Genomic DNA, 18739 nt, shown 5'->3' on the forward strand with positions numbered 1-18739 from the left:
CTGAACGTAGTCCAGATTGGAGAGGCTGAGGTGTTGATTAAGATATCAGTATATCAGTAAGATCAGGTGGGAGGGCGGAGAATCCTGAAGGAATAAGCTTTCAAATGGTGTGGGTTATACCAGGAAGGAGTGCCTCCCCCCCCTTATAGCTCTCAAGAAAGGACCGCTATTGACCGTACTCAAGCCATGGCAATCTCATGGGGGGTCTGCAGTCTGAAGCTCATCCAGTGTGGGTACGTGAGTGCCCTTTGAGAGATGCCCCACCCTGAGGTCTGAGGTTCTGTGCCATCAGAGAAACCTCTCCACTAGCTTTGCCGGCGCGAATTCAGGATTGGAGAATATTGGCGTGAGTGGGCTATAAGGTCTAGTTAGCATATTTTTCGCTCTCAAGCCGTCCCAAATTTGTGAAGTTGCCTTTACCAGGATCCCTGATCGTGCTATTTGTATTTTGTCCCTTTTGTCGATCCAGGGAAGATTCCTAAGGGGAACCGAAGAAAAAATCTTGTTCTACCTCTACCCACTTTTTGATTGGCATTTTCAAGCTAACACAAAAAAACCTGAGCAATCCCGCCCCTTGATGGTATAAATGGAGATTCGGTAGACCCCCTCCCCCCTGCCTGTTTAGATCTATCTAGAGTCTGAAACTTAATTCTGGGTTTAGCCGGTTTCCAGACGAACCTAAGCAGTGCAGATCTCGAAGTGTTGAAGAAACTAGCCTTCGGAATGATGGGGACTGCCTGGAAAACATATAAATCTCTAGGAAATATGTCCATCTTACAGGTATTTATTCGACCGAACCAGGACGGAGGCTTCTTATCGTATATAGTGACGTCCTTAAGGCCCTGTGCACACGCTGCGGATTTTACCGCGGAATTGCTGCAGATTTCGCTAAAGGCATGCTGAAAAAAATGTTTAACTTTTCTCCATTCATTCTCCAGCAAAACCTATGGGGATAAAAAAATGCTCTGCGCACACTGCGTTTTTTGTCCCTGTGGGTTTTTCTTCAGTATTTCCCGCTGTGGAATTAATGCATGTCACTTCTTTTCCGCAGGTACCTGCGGTATTTTACACTATTGACTGTAATTATGAAATATCGCAGGGAATAATGCAGGTGGCAAATTATGTGCGTCTCATTGCGTTATTCCCGCGGTATTTTGCATTTTTCTGGACATAGTGATCATCACTACCCTGCGTTTTGCAAGGAAGTGATGACACTAGGAGAGGAAGAGGAAATTGGGCAGAGAGTAAACACACATCACACTCACACACAGACACAGACTTATATAATTCACATAGAAATCAGAAACGTACCGTATTTTTCGCTTTATAAGACGCACTTTTGTTCCATCAAATTTTTGGGGAAAGTAGGGGGGTGCGTCTAATCCGAATATACGGGGGGGACGGGTAGGCGGTATACTCAGCATTGGAGGAGAATGTTGACCAAAGGTATAATAGACATACGATTATAAAAAAAGTATGTTCCCAAAAATGTGTTGTTTTTTTTTATATATATATATATATATATATATATATATATATATATATATATAATATATATATATATATATATATATTATAATATACTAGAAGGTGGCCCGATTCTACGCATCGGGTATTCTAGAATTTACGTATTGTGTAGTTAATGTATGATTTTTGTTATATATAGATATATATATAGATATAGATATAGATGTTGTTGTCTGTAGTTACCAAGTGTTTGTGTAGGGCGCTGTACATGTTCTGGGTGTTGTCTGGGTGTGGCGGGGGGTGAGAGCGGTGGTGTTTGTGTGTTGCGTTGCTTGTGGAGCGCTGTGTGTCTGTAGCGTTGTGTGTGTGTGTGTGTGTTGTGCGGTTTGTGTGGGTGTGGTGTGTTTTGGGGGGAGGTATGTTTTGTGCAATGTGTGTGTGTTGCGTGGTATGTGCGTATATTTATGTATGCCGCGGTGTTTGTGTGTTGGGTGTTGTGTGTGTGCAGCGTTGTCTGTGTGTGTGGGTGTCTGTGTAGGGTGGTGTTTGTGGTTCCCAGTGTGTGTGTGTGTGGTGTGTGTTGTGCAGTGCGTGTGTGTGTTGGGGGGAGGTGTGCACCTCCCATCGTGCTCCCCCCATGCTGCGCACCCCCCATCGTGCTCCATCCGCCATGCTGCGCACTCCCAAACTTGCTCCATCCGCCATGTTGCGCACTCCCAAACGTGCTCCATCCGCCATGCTGCGCACTCTCAAACGTAGTCCATCAGCCATGCTGCGCACACCCCATCGTGCTCCATCCCCCATGCTGCGCACCCCCCATCGTGCTCCATCCCCCATGCTGCACCAGCATCAGCCTCTCTGCCCCCAGCATCAGCCTCTCTGCCCCCAGCATCAGCCTCTCTGCCCCCAGCATCAGCCTCTCTGCCCCCAGCATCAGCCTCTCTGCCCCCAGCATCAGCCTCTCTCCTCCCAGCATCAGCCTCTCTCCTCCCAGCATCAGCCTCTCTCCTCCCAGCATCAGCCTCTCTCCTCCCAGCATCAGCCTCTCTCCTCCCAGCATCAGCCTCTCTCCTCCCAGCATCAGCCTCTCTCCTCCCAGCATCAGCCTCTCTCCTCCCAGCATCAGCCTCTCTGCCCCCAGCATCAGCCTCTCTGCCCCCAGCATCAGCCTCTCTGCCCCCAGCATCAGCCTCTCTGCCCCCAGCATCAGCCTCTCTGCCCCCAGCATCAGCCTCTCTCCTCCCAGCATCAGCCTCTCTCCTCCCAGCATCAGCCTCTCTCCTCCCAGCATCAGCCTCTCTCCTCCCAGCATCAGCCTCTCTGCCCCCAGCATCAGCCTCTCTGCCCCCAGCATCAGCCTCTCTGCCCCCAGCATCAGCCTCTCTGCCCCCAGCATCAGCCTCTCTGCCCCCAGCATCAGCCTCTCTCCTCCCAGCATCAGCCTCTCTCCTCCCAGCATCAGCCTCTCTCCTCCCAGCATCAGCCTCTCTCCTCCCAGCATCAGCCTCTCTCTTCCCAGCATCAGCCTCTCTCCTCCCAGCATCAGCCTCTCTCCTCCCAGCATCAGCCTCTCTCCTCCCAGCATCAGCCTCTCTCCTCCCAGCATCAGCCTCTCTCCTCCCAGCATCAGCCTCTCTCCTCCCAGCATCAGCCTCTCTCCTCCCAGCATCAGCCTCTCTCCTCCCAGCATCAGCCTCTCTCCTCCCAGCATCAGCCTCTCTCCTCCCAGCATCAGCCTCTCTCCTCCCAGCATCAGCCTCTCTCCTCCCAGCATCAGCCTCTCTCCTCCCAGCATCAGCCTCTCTCCTCCCAGCATCAGCCTCTCTCCTCCCAGCATTAGCCTCTCTGTCCCCAGCATCAGCCTTTCTCCTCCCAGCCTCAGCCTCCCCCAGCATCAGCCTCCTCCTCCCAGCCTCCCCCAGCATCAGCATCCCCCAGCATCAGCCTCTCGCCTCCCAGCCTCCCCCAGCATCAGCCTCTCTCCTTCCAGCCTCCCCCAGCATCAGCCTCTCTCCTCCCAGCCTCCCTCCTCCCAGCCTTCCCCAGGATCAGCCTCTCTCCTCCCAGCCTCCCTCTTCCCAGCCTCCCCAGCATCAGCCTCCCTTAGCATCAGCCTCCCCCAGCATCAGCCTCTCTCCTTCCAGCCTCCCCCAGCATCAGCCTCCCCCAGCATCAGCCTCTCTCCTCCCAGCCTCCCCCAGCATCAGCCTCCCCCAGCATCAGCCTACACCCTCCCAGCCTCCCCCAGCATCCGCCTCCCCCAGCATCAGTCTCCCCCAGCATCAGCCTCTCTCCTCCCAGCCTCCCCCAGCATCAGCCTCCCCCTCCCAGCCTTCCCCAGGATCAGCCTCTCTCCTCCCAGCCTCCTCCAGCACGCCGTGCTCCTCTGCCGACACTCACAGATCCGATCGCATACACACACACACACACACACACACCCGATCGCATACACTCACACACACCCGATCGCATACACTCACACACACACACACACACTGACGATATTGCACATACGCACTCACACTCACAACATCCGGAGATACCACATGCTTCTGGCCATGTGATCCTCCGGCAGGTCCTGGAAGATCACTGCAGCACAGTATCGCGGCCGAGAAGCAAGCGATATCGCCGGATGCTGTGAGTGTGTGGATGCGATCTGATGTGTGTGTGAGAGTGAGTGTGATCTGATGTGTGTGTGCGTGTGTATGTTCCACCGCTGCAGGACCTTGATGCGCTGGTAACTATGCTACCATGGTTACCAGCGTATCCCGTCCCCCGCTCGCACGGGAGCCCACACCAGCATACGCCGGCAACCCCAGCAATGCGAGGGTATGTGTCGGCTGGGTTGGCGGCGTACGCTGATGTGGGCTCCCGGGGGTACAGTACTCACCTGGGAGTCGTGTCTCCGTGTCAGTTCGGGGAATGCGTGCGGGGCCAGAGCGAGCGTGCATTGCGTGAGGGGGGCGGTGCGTGGCAGAGTTGCCAATACGTGCAGGGTGCCGGGGCGAGAGGCCAATCCGTGTGGGGGGCGGAGCCTGGGCGAGCGGCAGGCCAATCCGTGTGGAGGGGGCGGGGCCATGGCGAGGCCAGCGGCCAATCCGCTTTGTGTCACCGTAAGGACACAATTTTGGAGCAAGACAGACAGACAAAATAAGGCCATTATATATATATATATATATATATATATATATATATATAATATTATAAAATATACACTGCAGGGTCCAGGGGAGGTGGGGGGGGCAGCTCTGGAGCGGCGCTGGGGGCTGGTCAAAGCTGCAGGAGGGAGCCTTTGATCTCCTGCTCCCGCTCATATAATATGCACTGCCGCTGTCCATCACCGTGGTGCTGAAACCGCACCGCGGCGATGGGCTGGGGCAGCGGCGCATATTATATCTTCCTGCGCCCCCCTTTGATGGCACATGATCCCCTCTGTGTTAGATATGGCCCCCATACTGCTACCCATAGTAAAATAAAAAAAGCTTTACTTACCTCCAGCGCTGATCTCCCGGTGTCTCTGCTGCCGCTGTCATCAGGCATGCAGAGATGATATCACTCTGCTGTGCCGATCACATGACCGGCACCGAGAACCAGGCAGTGGAGGAGGAGCAGCAGCACAGAGGGAGATACGAGGAGGGACAGCACTGAGAAGGTAAGGAAAGAGTATTTTATTTTACTATGGGCAGCAGTATGGGCCCAATATCTAACACAGAGGAGGTGTGCCATCTATAATGGCCATGGGCAGCACACATGGGGGCCATATCTAACACAGGGGAGGTGTGCCATCTATAGGGGCCATGGGCAGCACAGGGGTACATGTGCAATCCATAGGGGGCCATGGGCAGCACAGGGGAACATGTGCAATCCATAGGGGGCCATGGGCAGCAGAGGGGAACATGTGCAATCCATAGGGGGCCATGGGCAGCACAGGGGGACATGTGCTATCAATAAGGGGCAATGGGCGGCCCTGGCAGAACGTGTAAAGATAAAGAAGTCATGGAAAATACCAACTGTACCCACAGTTTAGAATGGGGGACGATGGCGCCAGTCCAATGGCCTAGTTAGGACCACTATATAAGAGTATAAGGCCAAATACAAAAGCCTTACGGTAAACCCCCTGGAGTATCTGCCACATCCAGAGCCTTTTCTTTACCCCTTGACATATAATGACCACACTCTAGTGAGTCATTGAAACAAATTTAATGAAAAACAGACTAAGGCTAAGTTCACACTTCCTTTGTTTTGTATCAGTCACATGCGTCGCTTGACGCATGTGACTGATGCGTTGTACAACGGGTGACAACGGATGACAAAGAAAAGAATTTCATTGTCGGACTCCGTTGTGTGCGGGAGGTGGCGGAGCCGAGCGGGCGGCGGAGCCAGGCGCTGAGGATGTCAGTGACAGTGCTGCGGTCTGCATGGCTGGGGACAGGTGAGAGTGTGAGTGAGTGTTGTGAGTGTGTCTGTGTGTGTGTGTGTGTGTACACATGCGGAGTGCGGGAGGGGGTGGAGCCGAGCGGGGGCCGGAGCCAGGCGCTGAGGATGTCAGTGGCAGTGCTGCGGTCTGCATGGCTGGGGACAGGTGAGTGTGTGTACATGTGCGGAGTGTGGGAGGGAGTGGGGCCGAGCGGGGAAGTGTCGGCTCCCTGCACACGTAACCGACTAAATATCGGGTAAAGCAAAGCACCCGATGTTTACCTTGGTTACTGGCGTACACCGCTTAGCGCTGGCTCCTTGCACCGTAACCAGGGTAAATATCGGGTAACCAAGCAAAGCTGGTGACGTGTGTGCAGGGAGCTAGAGAGCATGCGCAGCGAAATCCGACGGATCGCGCTGCTCAAAAAACGTTACATGCTGCGTTCCTCCCGCCCAGCGGTCAGTCGTTCCACGACTGATCAGTCGGGCGGAGGGTGCAACGCAGCATCATCAGTCACAATCCGCCGCTCATACAAGTCTATGGGAACAACGGAATCCGCTAAACGGATTTCGTTGTTTACCAGAGCAGCGGATTGTGACTGATACAATTTAACGGAAGTGTGAACCTAGCCTAAAACATTTTATTTGACAAATGTTATGAAATATACATTTTTAGAATGAATAATGGTATACATGAAAGGCAGCGTGTACCGGTCACCAGCCAGTGTCTATTTATTTACAGATATTAAGTGCTACTGAGTGCTGTGGGCAAAACCTTGATTAGTGAGGTAACGTGATAGTGCAGCCGAAAATGATCTGATGTCGGTGCTCACTTATATCTGTAGACAGCGGGAATGATCATGGTTAGAGTTGTGCTCTCCTGAGAACTGGTGCAGCTCTAGAAAACTGTGGGACATGGGAGTGGGAGCTCCGGATTATGGAGGACATTAGTCTCAGCTCAGTGGAGAGCAGATATGGCAGTAGACCGACATGTAGCAGGAGATGTAGGACGCTGCAGCACTGATGGGGCAAAAAGATCTCAGGAAACGTAAAGTTGTTTTGTTTGATTTTTTTTTTAATTAATAATATGATAGATAGAAGGATAAGGGAAAGATGAAACTAAGGATAGATAGGATAAGGGAAAGATGAAACTACGAGCAGACGCAATAGACGAGATCCTAGTCAGGACTACAGCTGGGGTTAGATATTAGGTGTGGACACAGCGGAGCCTGGTGACAGATGCGTTACCGACACATGTCCAGGTAGAGATGAGACAGAAGGACACAGGTAGATGGTGAAGCTTCCTTCTTCATCGGTACAGCAGCGGTGGAGGATCTGCTGTTCTTCAGGGAACTAGATGCAGAGGTTTCCCATCTTTTAGATGATTCTAGGGGAACAGCAGCAACCCGCAAATATTCGAGCTGCCCTGGATAGTCCACGCCGGCATGATGACAAGATCCGGCGGAAGATGGAACCTATGAGAAGAGAAGTGAACATAATGTAAGCGATGGGACTCCAGATTACTCCACATGGATTATTCTGACTAACCAACATCACACAACATGGAGCGGATTCTCACACTTACCTCGTCTCTTTTTCCCCTTTTCTATGTTTTCTGTTTTTTCTTCCTCTTTACTCAGAATTTTTGCAGATTTTCTTTCCTCTTGAGCTGGAATTTCTAATCAGAAAGTAAAAATCTCATTAACAATATATTCTTATAGGATCTGCTTTATATCTTTAATGTATGTATTTCAATATTTTTATTACATAACATAACATAACATAACAGTCATAGAATTTCAAACACTCTTATGTAAGTATATCCAAAAGTAGATAAGTAATCATAGAGATGTTTAACCATTGAAATTTAAGATCTTTAATGTATGTAGTAATATTTGTCTCATCCTTTTTCCTATAGTCCTGATAATCTGGTATTACATCGTATTTGGACAGAATAAGTCCTGTATACCGTACATGACCTCATCTGGGCGCAATGTTATAGCATCCATTATAACATTGTAGAAAATTAGGGAAATAGCGATGTAGTATGGGCCCATGGGCAACATAAATCGGATCCATACAACATGGATAACAAAGAGAACTATTACAGGAAAAATACATGGAAGAATTTGAGCCTTGAAGGCAACATTCACATCTTTGGTTCTGCAGACATGTACATACCTGACAACGAGGATGAAGACGGCAAACTGCTAATTTCATCGCCTCTGTCAGATCCAAGGAAAGAATCTTTCTGCCTGTTTGGAAGAAGAAAAATGTGTAAATCACAAATAAACACATTACAAAAGCTGTCTCACTAGAAGAACACCAACTATGAGGCCTAATAGGACATAACATATGACAGTCATGTGGGATAAGACTCCTGCTCAAAACTAACATCTATAGAATGGAGCCGAAAACAACTACCAAGAACGGCTGTCATGTAATACTACATCTGCTCTACAGAGATGCATGACCGGCTGCAATTATTAGCTGGTATCACCAGTGGTTTCTGAAGCCAAAACCACATTGCCCACTAATCATGGGGCGGTGGATGCTGCATTAGATATTATGGTGTTTATGTACTGTATTTGGTGTGGTGCACATGTATTGGCTGGAGCTCCCAGTAATGATCCCGGGATCTACTCACATTTCTGAGGTGTTTGGGCTGGATGCTGGAGTACACTCTGGAGGGGACGTGTGGTCCTCATTATTCATCGTCCTGGCAGCGATGGTACAGAGCTAAATAGGAACAAAAATAAGATATGAAATACTTTTCAAGGTCTTTTCTTACATATTTTGGATTTATTGGTCACATACTTACTTTAGAAAGCCTTTCTGAAGATGATGTAAAATTCTGGAAGTCAAGGCTCTCGATGTCCTCACTTGTGTCTTCATCCTCTGAGACCGTATGTTTGTGCTTATCAGAGTGATCTACAAGACATAGGTAATGAAATGTTGTCAGTATAACAGTCTGATTGTCACATATTAGGGAAGACAAGACAAACAGCAGCTTAGTCCAGATAGTCTCCTACTTACTGATGAAGACGCTTGTGTCAATGTCCGACACCAGCTGAGGAACGTACACCGGCTTCTGACTTAGAAGATTGTTAAAATCTAAGTCCCTCAGGAATGGATGTTTCTTGATCTCAGATGCTCCTCCTGGAAAAATAATAACAATCGTGATGCGGACATAACTGAGCCGACATGAAGGGAATAGACTGAAAGTCATAGTGTGGAGAAATCCTCATGGACTTGTGCGATATGTCCTCGGTGTAATAAGTAAATATATCTTTTACCTGTCCCAAGTCTTCGTGCAGGATTTGTTCTGAGCAGCTTGGTGATGAGGTTCTGGGCATTGGGAGGAGGAGCAATATCACAATCCCAAATTAGGTCTCCTGTTAGATGGAAAATTACAGAAAATTAGACTAAGATAAAGCAATGTAACCAGTCAAAGCAATGACCGGATAATTCTACTCACCAGTGACAACACGTTCACAAAGATCAGTTAGGGATGCCTCATTGAATGGTACACATCCCACGAGAAATTCATGGAGGATGATCCCCATTGCCCACCAGTCTACAGGCCTTCCGTATCCTTCCCTCAGGAAGACCTCTGGGGCCATGTAATATGGGGTGCCACAGACCTGGAAACCAACAGAACAGGATGAGAGTGATGAATTATTATTGTTACAAAAACACAATGACAGAAGAAAAAATATCAGTGGACAAGTTCTGTAGAGAAGAAGAACATAGAGAAGAGACAACAGTGTGATGAGATTTGTAGAGAAGAAGCTGAATTCCTGTAAGTGACACTGACCTCGCGGTCCTGGAACTCTACGGTGATGTCCTTGGTGCAGATGCTGATTTGTGGTATCATGACACCAAGTTTTGAAAGCCCAAAATCGGTGACTTTAATGTGTCCATCCGATGTTATCAGGAGACTGTGAAAGAGAAGATGGTTTTAGCCTCACAGACCGTGTGATAATAAATAACTCCCCACCCCCCCCTCACACACACACACTTTATTATACTACAAAGGGTACTTACTTTTGGGGCTTCAGGTCTCTGTGCACAATGCCGTAGCTATGCAGATATTCCACCGCAACAACGGTCTCTGCAAAGTACAGGCGGGCCAAGGGAACCGGTAGAGCACCCCAGGTGTCTAGAAGGGTCTCGCAGTCTCCACCTATAGAAGAAAGGAAGTAATGGTGAAATATCGTCCATGTAATTAATAACATAAAGTGATATCACATATTGTCTCCAGCTGGAGATCCTGACAGGCTTAGTGCGGACATACAGGCCCATCTCACAGAACAGTGACTTTCCAGCCATCTTGGTAATAGATGACCTGTAGTAACTGCTCTGTGGGGCTGTAACCGTCCACATGGACAGATCCTAATGATGTGAGAGGGGATAAGATGTGATACAATGTACATGTCTTACCTCCTACATACTCCATGACCATACACAGGTGAGATTGTGTTGGAAAGGAGCTGAGCATGGAGACCACAAAGGGACAATCCGCGAATGTCAGGATGTCCCTCTCCAGAAAGGCTAGTTCCACTTTCTTTGGAGTATCCAGGTTCTTCTTGGCCATTTTTTTCATAGCAAAGATCTGCTGTGAGTCTTTATGGCGCGCGATGTAGACAGCACTGGAGAGAAGGAGAATCCATGGTTTATAGTGAATCATTATTAACAGTCTGTCTATAGAAGTCAATATATGATCTGCACTAATGTTTAATACTAGAAGCCCGGCCATCACTGGAAATCCACGTCTAGAAATCCATAAAATACCACTACACGAAAGATCCTATAGGATGTCTGATGGAGGAGGTGGCAGTGTAAGGACAGATGAGGGTCCAGGACATGGGGTGTAATATTTTATATTTTATTCCCTTTCCTTATCAGTCTGATTAGTTACAGATCATTTTGCTCAGCTGTAAATAACTGACCTGAATAGTGATTATTAGATGTGGGAAGTGATGTGAACTCCTATAATTTCCCTATGATAACACTACATGGCAGCACAGAAGCAGAAGCATTGTCATAGGCAAACCTGAGAAATGTGGATTATGCTACCAGACATCTTACCCAAAGGCTCCACTGCTGATCAGTTTGGTTGTTTCGTAGTCGCTCTCACGCGGTTTTCTCGCCGGGATCAATGATGTGATCTCTCTCTATAAAAGAAAATAAATTATATTATGATATAAAATCTGCAGGAAAAAAAACTCCAGATGGAAAAACGTCTCCCTCCTATATTATGTCCCTGCTGATTTACACTGATCTGATGGAGGGGACGACATAAGCCAAACCCTCCACAACCAAACACGTGATATAATGGGGGATCCTGCATACACCGGTATCATCGGCCAGGGCTGGATAATATGGGTGAATGCTCAGAGAATATAAAGGGAATCTGTCAGCGGGTTTCTTCAATGCATTTTCAGAGGAGCATGATGTGGGGGGTTTTGTCTTAGGTCTCCACCTCCACCATGTCTGTGGAAAATGCGCGGATTTTCCGAAAATCTGCAGCAGCGGCACTTCCAAGCCATTTCAATGGCATTTTGGAAATGCTGTGTCCATGCTGCGGATTTTTCTGCGGCAGATTTGCCGCGGATTTTGATCCGGAAAAATCTGCAGCATGTCAATTATTGTTGCGGATTTTGATCCGGATTTTGGCTATAGAATGGGGGGGGGGGGAAAAAAAAATTCCGCGGTAAATCCGCGGCAAAAAAAAGGTGCGGATTTGCCGCGAAAGTCGCGGATTTTCATACAGAAAAATCCGCAGCAACATTCTACCGTGGACACATAGCCTTATAGGAGTCATCCTGTATGCCTTTTCCATCATTGTGATCCTGGTTAGGATCATGACTTTTGGTATGCAAACTTGTACTTAAACATGTTTTATTTCTTCTTGCAGGTTTTTTATGCCTTACCTTACTTTATGTTGGCTGGATTGATATTTACTTCTTGGTTGTTCGCATGCTTATTTTTGCATACTTATGTAGTAGGTATTTGTCTATTTCCTATATTTATTGTATCATCATGCATTATTGTTATTAGTGGCTGCAGTACATGGTCTATAATCTCTGAGGTGGATACCTTTCGGGGTTTTTTGCTACATCACAGCAAACCTCTGAAATGTATTGCACTTCATGTTTTTAGATGTTTTTAAATTGTGTTGGTGTTTTTTTCGTAATAAACTTTTGTACATTTATTGCCATTATTTGGTGATCTCCTTATTAGCACACCACCTTTCCCTCTTTTTCATTGCTGCTATTTACAGGTGTGCATTTGGATGATCCCACCCATATTGCCTTAGTGCCCTCATATATTTCTTTTCTCATAGAGCAGCATGATGTGACCCTGAGTCCAGCAATGTGTTATTTATTGAGCTGTGTTGTTGTTTCAATAAAATCAGTATAACAACCAGAAAAAGAAAATAATATACTATAAGGTAGTTAAATTAGTTTTTATCCAGGAACTACTTAAATTCCTATATATATATAAAAACACATCTTTATGATAGGATGATAGTATAAGAATAAGTAGAATGGAGGTGTTCTCTTGAAAACGTCTGAGATAAGTACTATTTCTTTCTGGTATCATATTTATCATCCTATTTATCTTGATCAATAAGGAGGGAGATATAGGGATAGAAACCAAGGGACAGCTGCCGAGGAATGGGGGGCACCAATTTACATTTAGGGTGCGTGTAACATCAGTTATATCTCCATTGCTAGGTAGTGGAGAGAACTAGAATCTATTATTAATGAATATTGGTTTATTATCCCAATTAAATATTTTTATTCAAGTATCTATATTTGACTAACACTCTTTGTGGTCCTGGTCTTATCGGGTTATGTGTTCACGGTGTGGGATTTTTTGTAACTTTGTTTTAAAGAATATGAAATAAAGATGTGTTTTTATATATAGGAATTTAGGTAGTCGCTGGATAAAAATCAATAAAATCAGTGTTTTATCAGCAGGAGATTATCACTAAAGGACCAGGTGTGTCATGCCATGAAGTCCTATTGTACTGTGTTACCAAGCCCTTACCAGTGAGTTGCAGTTTTCTGCCTATGCACAGTACACACAAAGCTGATTAATCAGTGGCGTGGGCAGGGTTATACTGGGCTCAGCATTCAGAAAACTGCTAATTCCACAGAAGAGAAAATAGGGATTTTATCACAGCTGCGGGTAAGTGACACATCGCTGGAATCGGGGTCTCTGTCCCTACATCGTGCTGCTCTCAGATGGGGAGTAATATCCTGGTGACAGATTCCCTATATAGAAGCCATTATCTACACTTATAAAAACAGGTTTCCCTCTGTGATACTTACACCGGCAGAGTCTCTGATTTCCGGGATCTCACAGATTCCACTGTCACGATTCCACAGCACAGCTGTTTCTAAAATATATAGACACAAAGATGAAATAAAATGTATCTGACTATATCAATCCTCCATACATAATACAACAACATAACGGAGAAATGACTGCAAATGGGATTACTACTGGTTATATGGGGAGTGTAACTATGAGAACATACGGCGCAGCCATAGACAGAGAAATGTCATGTAATGGAGGAATCCCCTCATCACATGGATGAGGAACCATCCCTCGCTGTACATGTGAGTGATGGGTTTAACCCAAAAAGGATAGGAGTAATTACACACATCTGTTCAAATATTACTTTATTTCACAAATACTATTTTTCATAAAAACTTAGACATACAAAAGACACATTAAAAATAAGTGCTACAGCGTACAAAACACACAAGGATAAGGCTGACAAGCTGATATGTCTATTGTTATGCGTATATTGATGTAAGAATAACAATGAGTTGCCAATATTTATGCACAATATCCAATGGGAAATACCTCATTCTGTATGAAGATGGACATTGCATATATTGGTGGAATCACAGAAACCTATATATTTACATGTATTACTGGCCACGTATATCACAGATAATGGACAGAACAGTGTCTTTATATTGTCCTTTAAATGTGACTCTATACACAGTGCACAATTACATTTAGTGCATAATGGTACCAACAATGTATACAGCGTGCAATACCTGTATTAGTGCGGACCTGGATCACAGAAACCACTATGTTTATATGTGCCAGCAGCCAACATATATCCGAGATCACAGGTAATAAATAGATCAGTATCTTCGGCCTTGTTCACACACTGCGTTTTTACTCGCGGTTTTTTTTTTGCGTTTTTGCTGCAGAAATTTCTTGAGAAAATGGTTGTAGCCTTTCTGCAGACATTCCCCAGCAAAACCTATGGAAAAAAAAATAGCTGTGCGCACACTGCGTGCGTTTATTTTCTCAAGAAAATTCTTTCTGCAGAATATCTTGAGAAAAAGAATAAGTATGTCACTTCTTTTCTGCAGGTACCAGCATTTATTGCCATAGATAATGGTAAAAAAAACACAGGGACCAACCCGCAGAAAAAACACATCAAAACCGCACAAAAAAAAAACAAAACATGAAAAACGTGGTAACGCAAGTGCACTAATCTTTCAGACTTGAAATTTCTTGAGAAAAATCCTTTTTTTTTATGTGACTTTTGTATGTCATAAAAACTCTTTATGAAAAATAGTATTTGTGAAATAAAGTAATATTTGAAGAGATATGTGTAATTACTCATCCTTTTGGTTAAATCAGTGAGATGGAGTTAGCATAAATTATGCAACATTATGAAAATCTGGATATGTTTGAGTGTGATGTGAGTGATGGGAGGAGAGAGCTGCAGCACAGGAGACATATGCAGATTAGCCTGTAAGTGCACTGGGGGCGTGTCCCTGCACTCAGACTTCGGCCACGCCCCCAGTGCACTTCCATCCTGATCTGTATATGATTTCTATGTTAGAAATAAACATTATTCCCTGTCCCTGTAATGTCTGGATATTTCTTGTAGAGGGTCGGGGATCGGCTCACCTGGAATCGGATCTCTGTTCATCCCCTGCTGACTCCTATTAGGGTCAGGGGTTTCCTGGTTTTTCCCACCTTTGGCAGCGCCTTCTGGTGTTCCCTGCAGTTATAATATATATAATTAATATCAAGAAGATTTCCCCAAATCACCAAGTACATAAATCTATATTTACAGATGCAGCCGGCGGTAACTACACAAATACCGCCACATCGTGATCACTGCTCTCACTTAAGTGGAGTAAGATAAATTCATGTTGCGTCTGCCGGGAGCGGTCAGGGAGGCCGGTAACATCTCCTGATATCTGACTGTAGATCTGGAGAAATTCAAAACCCACCCAAATTTTACACAATTTATAAAATCAACAGCGGATCAGAATTTTTCCCACAGGTAGAGGAAGGGTGAAAGCTAAGGGGGCCTGATAGACCCTAGGAAAAAGAAAATTATTTCTGTATACAAGGATACAAGGCTGTGTGATGGAGGGGATGATGGTACTCACCAGGCGTTCCAGTGAGGGGGCCGGACGTTCCAGTACAGTCAGGACTTTTTCTGCCAGTTCTTTAATAAAGGCCAAATCTCCATCTTGAGATCTTTCAGCCTATGAAGAAGAAAAGAAACAAAAATGAAAATCCTGAGATGAGAAATAACATAATGCAGGCCACCATTGTGTGTGACGCTTGCTCCGCTTTCTGCAGATACCATGACCTTCTATCTGGGGACGCCTCGTGTTTTATATTGGAGGAAGGAACAACCTTCTCTCCCACCATTATTATCTACTATTGTGGAGAGGTTTGTGGGGAGCGTCCGCCTCTTACCTGCTGCAGAACTGTCCTGATGTTCCGGAGTAAATCCGACAGGTACTGTGAGGTAAGATGACCTCGGTGGTATTGGGTCAGGCAGTCCGTTACCAGCTCCACCACCAGCCGGTGAGTGAAGCTGAGGACGCCATCGGGGGGTAGAAGCACAATGTCCGGAAGATTGTTGGTAAGAATCTCCGATAGTGCGTCTACCTGAAAGCTATCCGTAAGAAATCCAGCCATAGTAAGGAACTACAAAAGCTGTCAGTCTCTAGATAAGTAACCAAAAAATGGCACCCGTTGTCCTGTGCGCATTGTAGAAGTAGGGACTGTCACCTGTGACCTCATAATAGTGACCATCAGTGATGCCATCATGGAGCCTTGTGATGGAATCTTACAGGCTGGCTCTCTACAAGTATAGTGGAAATATATATATATATATATATATATATATATATATATATATATATATATATATATATATATATATACCCCATAGAGAAAACTAGCCAATACAAAATGTAATGTTTATTCATACATAGAATATAAAAAAGACAGGGTGAAAAGTAATGAAAGCCGTGAAAACAAGCACCACAAAGACTGCACAGCAAGGGGACAAAAAAGGGGGACGATGTGAAAATATCTCACAGTATTACATTACAAAAAGCATATATATGTATAATATGTATATGGCTATAGAGGAATAGACCCAAACATAGGGTATAAACAACCTCAGCAAAGTGCAAGCTAATAAGTATAGCCAATATATGCTATATCAATAGAATCTAAAATTAATACATGAGATATAAGCAGAGGATTATAGCACACGAAGATGGCCAGTGTGTGTGTGTGTGTGTGTGTGTGTGTGTGTGTATATATATATATATATATATATATATATATATATATATATATATATATAATCTATAAACTAAATAAAATAGCAGTGAAATGTACTATAATATACTACACAATTGACCTAATAAAGGTGCAGATAATATATTATCTAGTGTAATGTTTACTGATCAAAGAACAAATGGAGGGAAAGTGCAGTGAACAGGCAGAGCACAACAGTGTGTGAAGATGGTGAAGATGTAAGATGACAAGTGTTTTCCTGAGGACATGTCCCACTATTGTGCCGACACTTGCGCCCTACACATGTTTTGGCGTGTAGCCTTAGTCAGGGGGGGTATGGTCAGTACGGTGGCTATAGTAATGCATAAAGTCTCCACTACTTGGCTACCCAGTAAAGGCCTTAAAACACTGGGTTCTTCCTCATCTGACCTAAACCCCATTGAGAACTTGTGGGCCCTTTTTAAACACGAGATTTATGGAGGAAGGAAAACGGTCACCTCTCTGAACAGGGTCCGGGAAACTGCGGCTGGGTCTGGCAAAAAATTGATTGGCAACAGATTAAGAAACAGGGACTCGATGGATGGAAGGATTAGAGCTGTAACTGAAAAAAAAGGGTGAATATAATAGTCGCCGATTTTATATATTTTTTTTTTTAAATGTATTTTTGTACATTTTGAGTTGTTTGGGTATTCTCACTTTAACAAATGAAAATAAACAATTGAAATGTTAAAATTTACGTTTGGCATTTACTTGCATAATAATTCTGTATGCTAATCGTTGCCAATAATTTTCCTATGAAAGAGAAAACCTCATTTTTAATTTCTTAATGTCTAAACTTGTGGCAACAAAAGTGAGTACACCCCTAGTTGGAAATGAACTAATTGTGCCCAATTAGCCATTTTCCATCACCGTTGTCATGTGATTCATTAGTATTACAAGGTCTTAGGTGTGAATGGGGAGCAGGTGAGTTACATCACACACTCTCTCATACTGGTCACTGGAAGTTCAGCATAGCTCCTCATGGCAAAAAATTATTTGAGGATCTGAAAAAAAATTGTTTCTCTACATAAAGATGGCCGAGGCTATAAGAAGATTGCTGCCACTCTGACACTGATCAGTCTTTTCTTCAGCAATGGTTTCTTCCTTGGTCTTGGTTTAGTGTTCGGTGTATGGTACTTGTTGAAACTATGACCCCTGACAGTTCAAGGTTGGAGTTCAGGTCTTTGGATGTTTGATGTGGTGTTTTTTTCCATCGTTCGCACCAACCTTCGAACACATCTCTTGTTAATTTTCCTATCTCTCCCCCACATTCAGGGAGGTTCTTGACGGTTTGATGCTTTACCAACTTCTTAACATTGCGCACTGTTGAAATTGGAGTACCAAGGTTTTTGGAGGTGGCCTTGTACCCTTTGGGAGTGGCCTTGTACCCTTTTGGAGGTGGCCTTGTACCCTTTGGAGGTGGCCTTGTACCCTTTTGGAGGTGGCCTTGTAGCCTTTGGAGGTGGCCTTGTAGCCTTTGGAGGTGGCCTTGTAGCCTTTGGAGGTGGCCTTGTACCCTTTGGGAGTGGCCTTGTACCCTTTTGGAGGTGGCCTTGTACCCTTTGGAGGTGGCCTTGTACCCTTTTGGAGGTGGCCTTGTAGCCTTTGGAGGTGGCCTTGTAGCCTTTGGAGGTGGCCTTGTAGCCTTTGGAGGTGGCCTTGTACACTTTGAAAGTCTTGTGTTTGGTAATAATACCAGCTTTGATGTCCTCAGATGACTCCTGTGTCTTCACCCTTATGACAAAAGGGCCTAACATGTGGATTTTTAAAACACTGAAGTCATCATTCATTGGCTAATTCATGTCACATGGGCACCAACAATTTATCACAAGTGATTCTCATTGTTTCCATAGTAAATTAATGTAAAGGGCCAATACCAGGGTCACCGCAGCTTTAGGTTTTTCTATTTTTCCCTCCCATTGTTTTACATTGTTGTTGTTTTATCATTTGCTCTTTTGTAGTAATCTGAGCGCTCTATTCAATAAAGCTGTTTCACTCATTTTTTCCAGGAGATATTCCACATTACTTCATGGATGCCAATAATGATGAGCAGGGCTGTACAATAATTAGCAAGTATGTGCCCCATTCTGGAAGATCTAACTGTGTACCTACTCATTAGCAAAGAGGTGCTACGCCAGAGGTGGTGATACTTGCCCCTAGGCAGACGGGTCGTCTCTACTCCATATCGGAGATCTCACTTGGCAATGGAAATGAGAGA

General features: G+C 45.2%; 2 protein-coding genes across 2 annotated transcripts in view; one reads left to right on the plus strand and one right to left on the minus strand.

Moving 5' to 3' along the window:
- Nucleotides 1–18739, plus strand: part of SOS1 (SOS Ras/Rac guanine nucleotide exchange factor 1) — a 215753-nt gene that overhangs the window by 69732 nt on the left and 127282 nt on the right. The window lies entirely within an intron of this gene.
- Nucleotides 7010–18311, minus strand: LOC142295808 (microtubule-associated serine/threonine-protein kinase 4-like). Its single transcript, XM_075338900.1, has 17 exons — nt 17932–18311; nt 15646–15847; nt 15330–15428; nt 14839–14932; nt 13227–13294; nt 10975–11060; nt 10327–10535; nt 9931–10069; nt 9701–9824; nt 9362–9527; nt 9180–9278; nt 8920–9042; nt 8705–8814; nt 8531–8622; nt 8065–8138; nt 7469–7561; nt 7010–7358 (listed from the first exon to the last, which is right to left on the minus strand). Exons 1-17 carry the CDS (start codon nt 18309–18311, stop codon nt 7261–7263), a joined length of 2256 nt encoding a protein of 751 aa, XP_075195015.1. The 3' UTR covers nt 7010–7260.

Source organism: Anomaloglossus baeobatrachus, chromosome 3 (assembly GCF_048569485.1).
Source record: "Anomaloglossus baeobatrachus isolate aAnoBae1 chromosome 3, aAnoBae1.hap1, whole genome shotgun sequence".
In the NCBI taxonomy this organism is placed as follows: domain Eukaryota; kingdom Metazoa; phylum Chordata; class Amphibia; order Anura; family Aromobatidae; genus Anomaloglossus; species Anomaloglossus baeobatrachus.

What these genes read in the sequence shown, in the direction of transcription:
- LOC142295808 (XM_075338900.1), bottom strand. Translation starts at nt 18,311, where the DNA reads ATGAATGATGACTTCAGTGTTTTAAAAATCCACATGTTAGGCCCTTTT. An exon ending in GGTCATGGAGTATGTAGGAG is followed by an intron (nt 10,070 to 10,326) that starts GTAAGACATGTA and finishes TTTCTTCTATAG; the next exon opens with GTGGAGACTGCGAGACCCTT. An exon ending in TAGAGTTCCAGGACCGCGAG is followed by an intron (nt 9,528 to 9,700) that starts GTCAGTGTCACT and finishes GTTGGTTTCCAG; the next exon opens with GTCTGTGGCACCCCATATTA.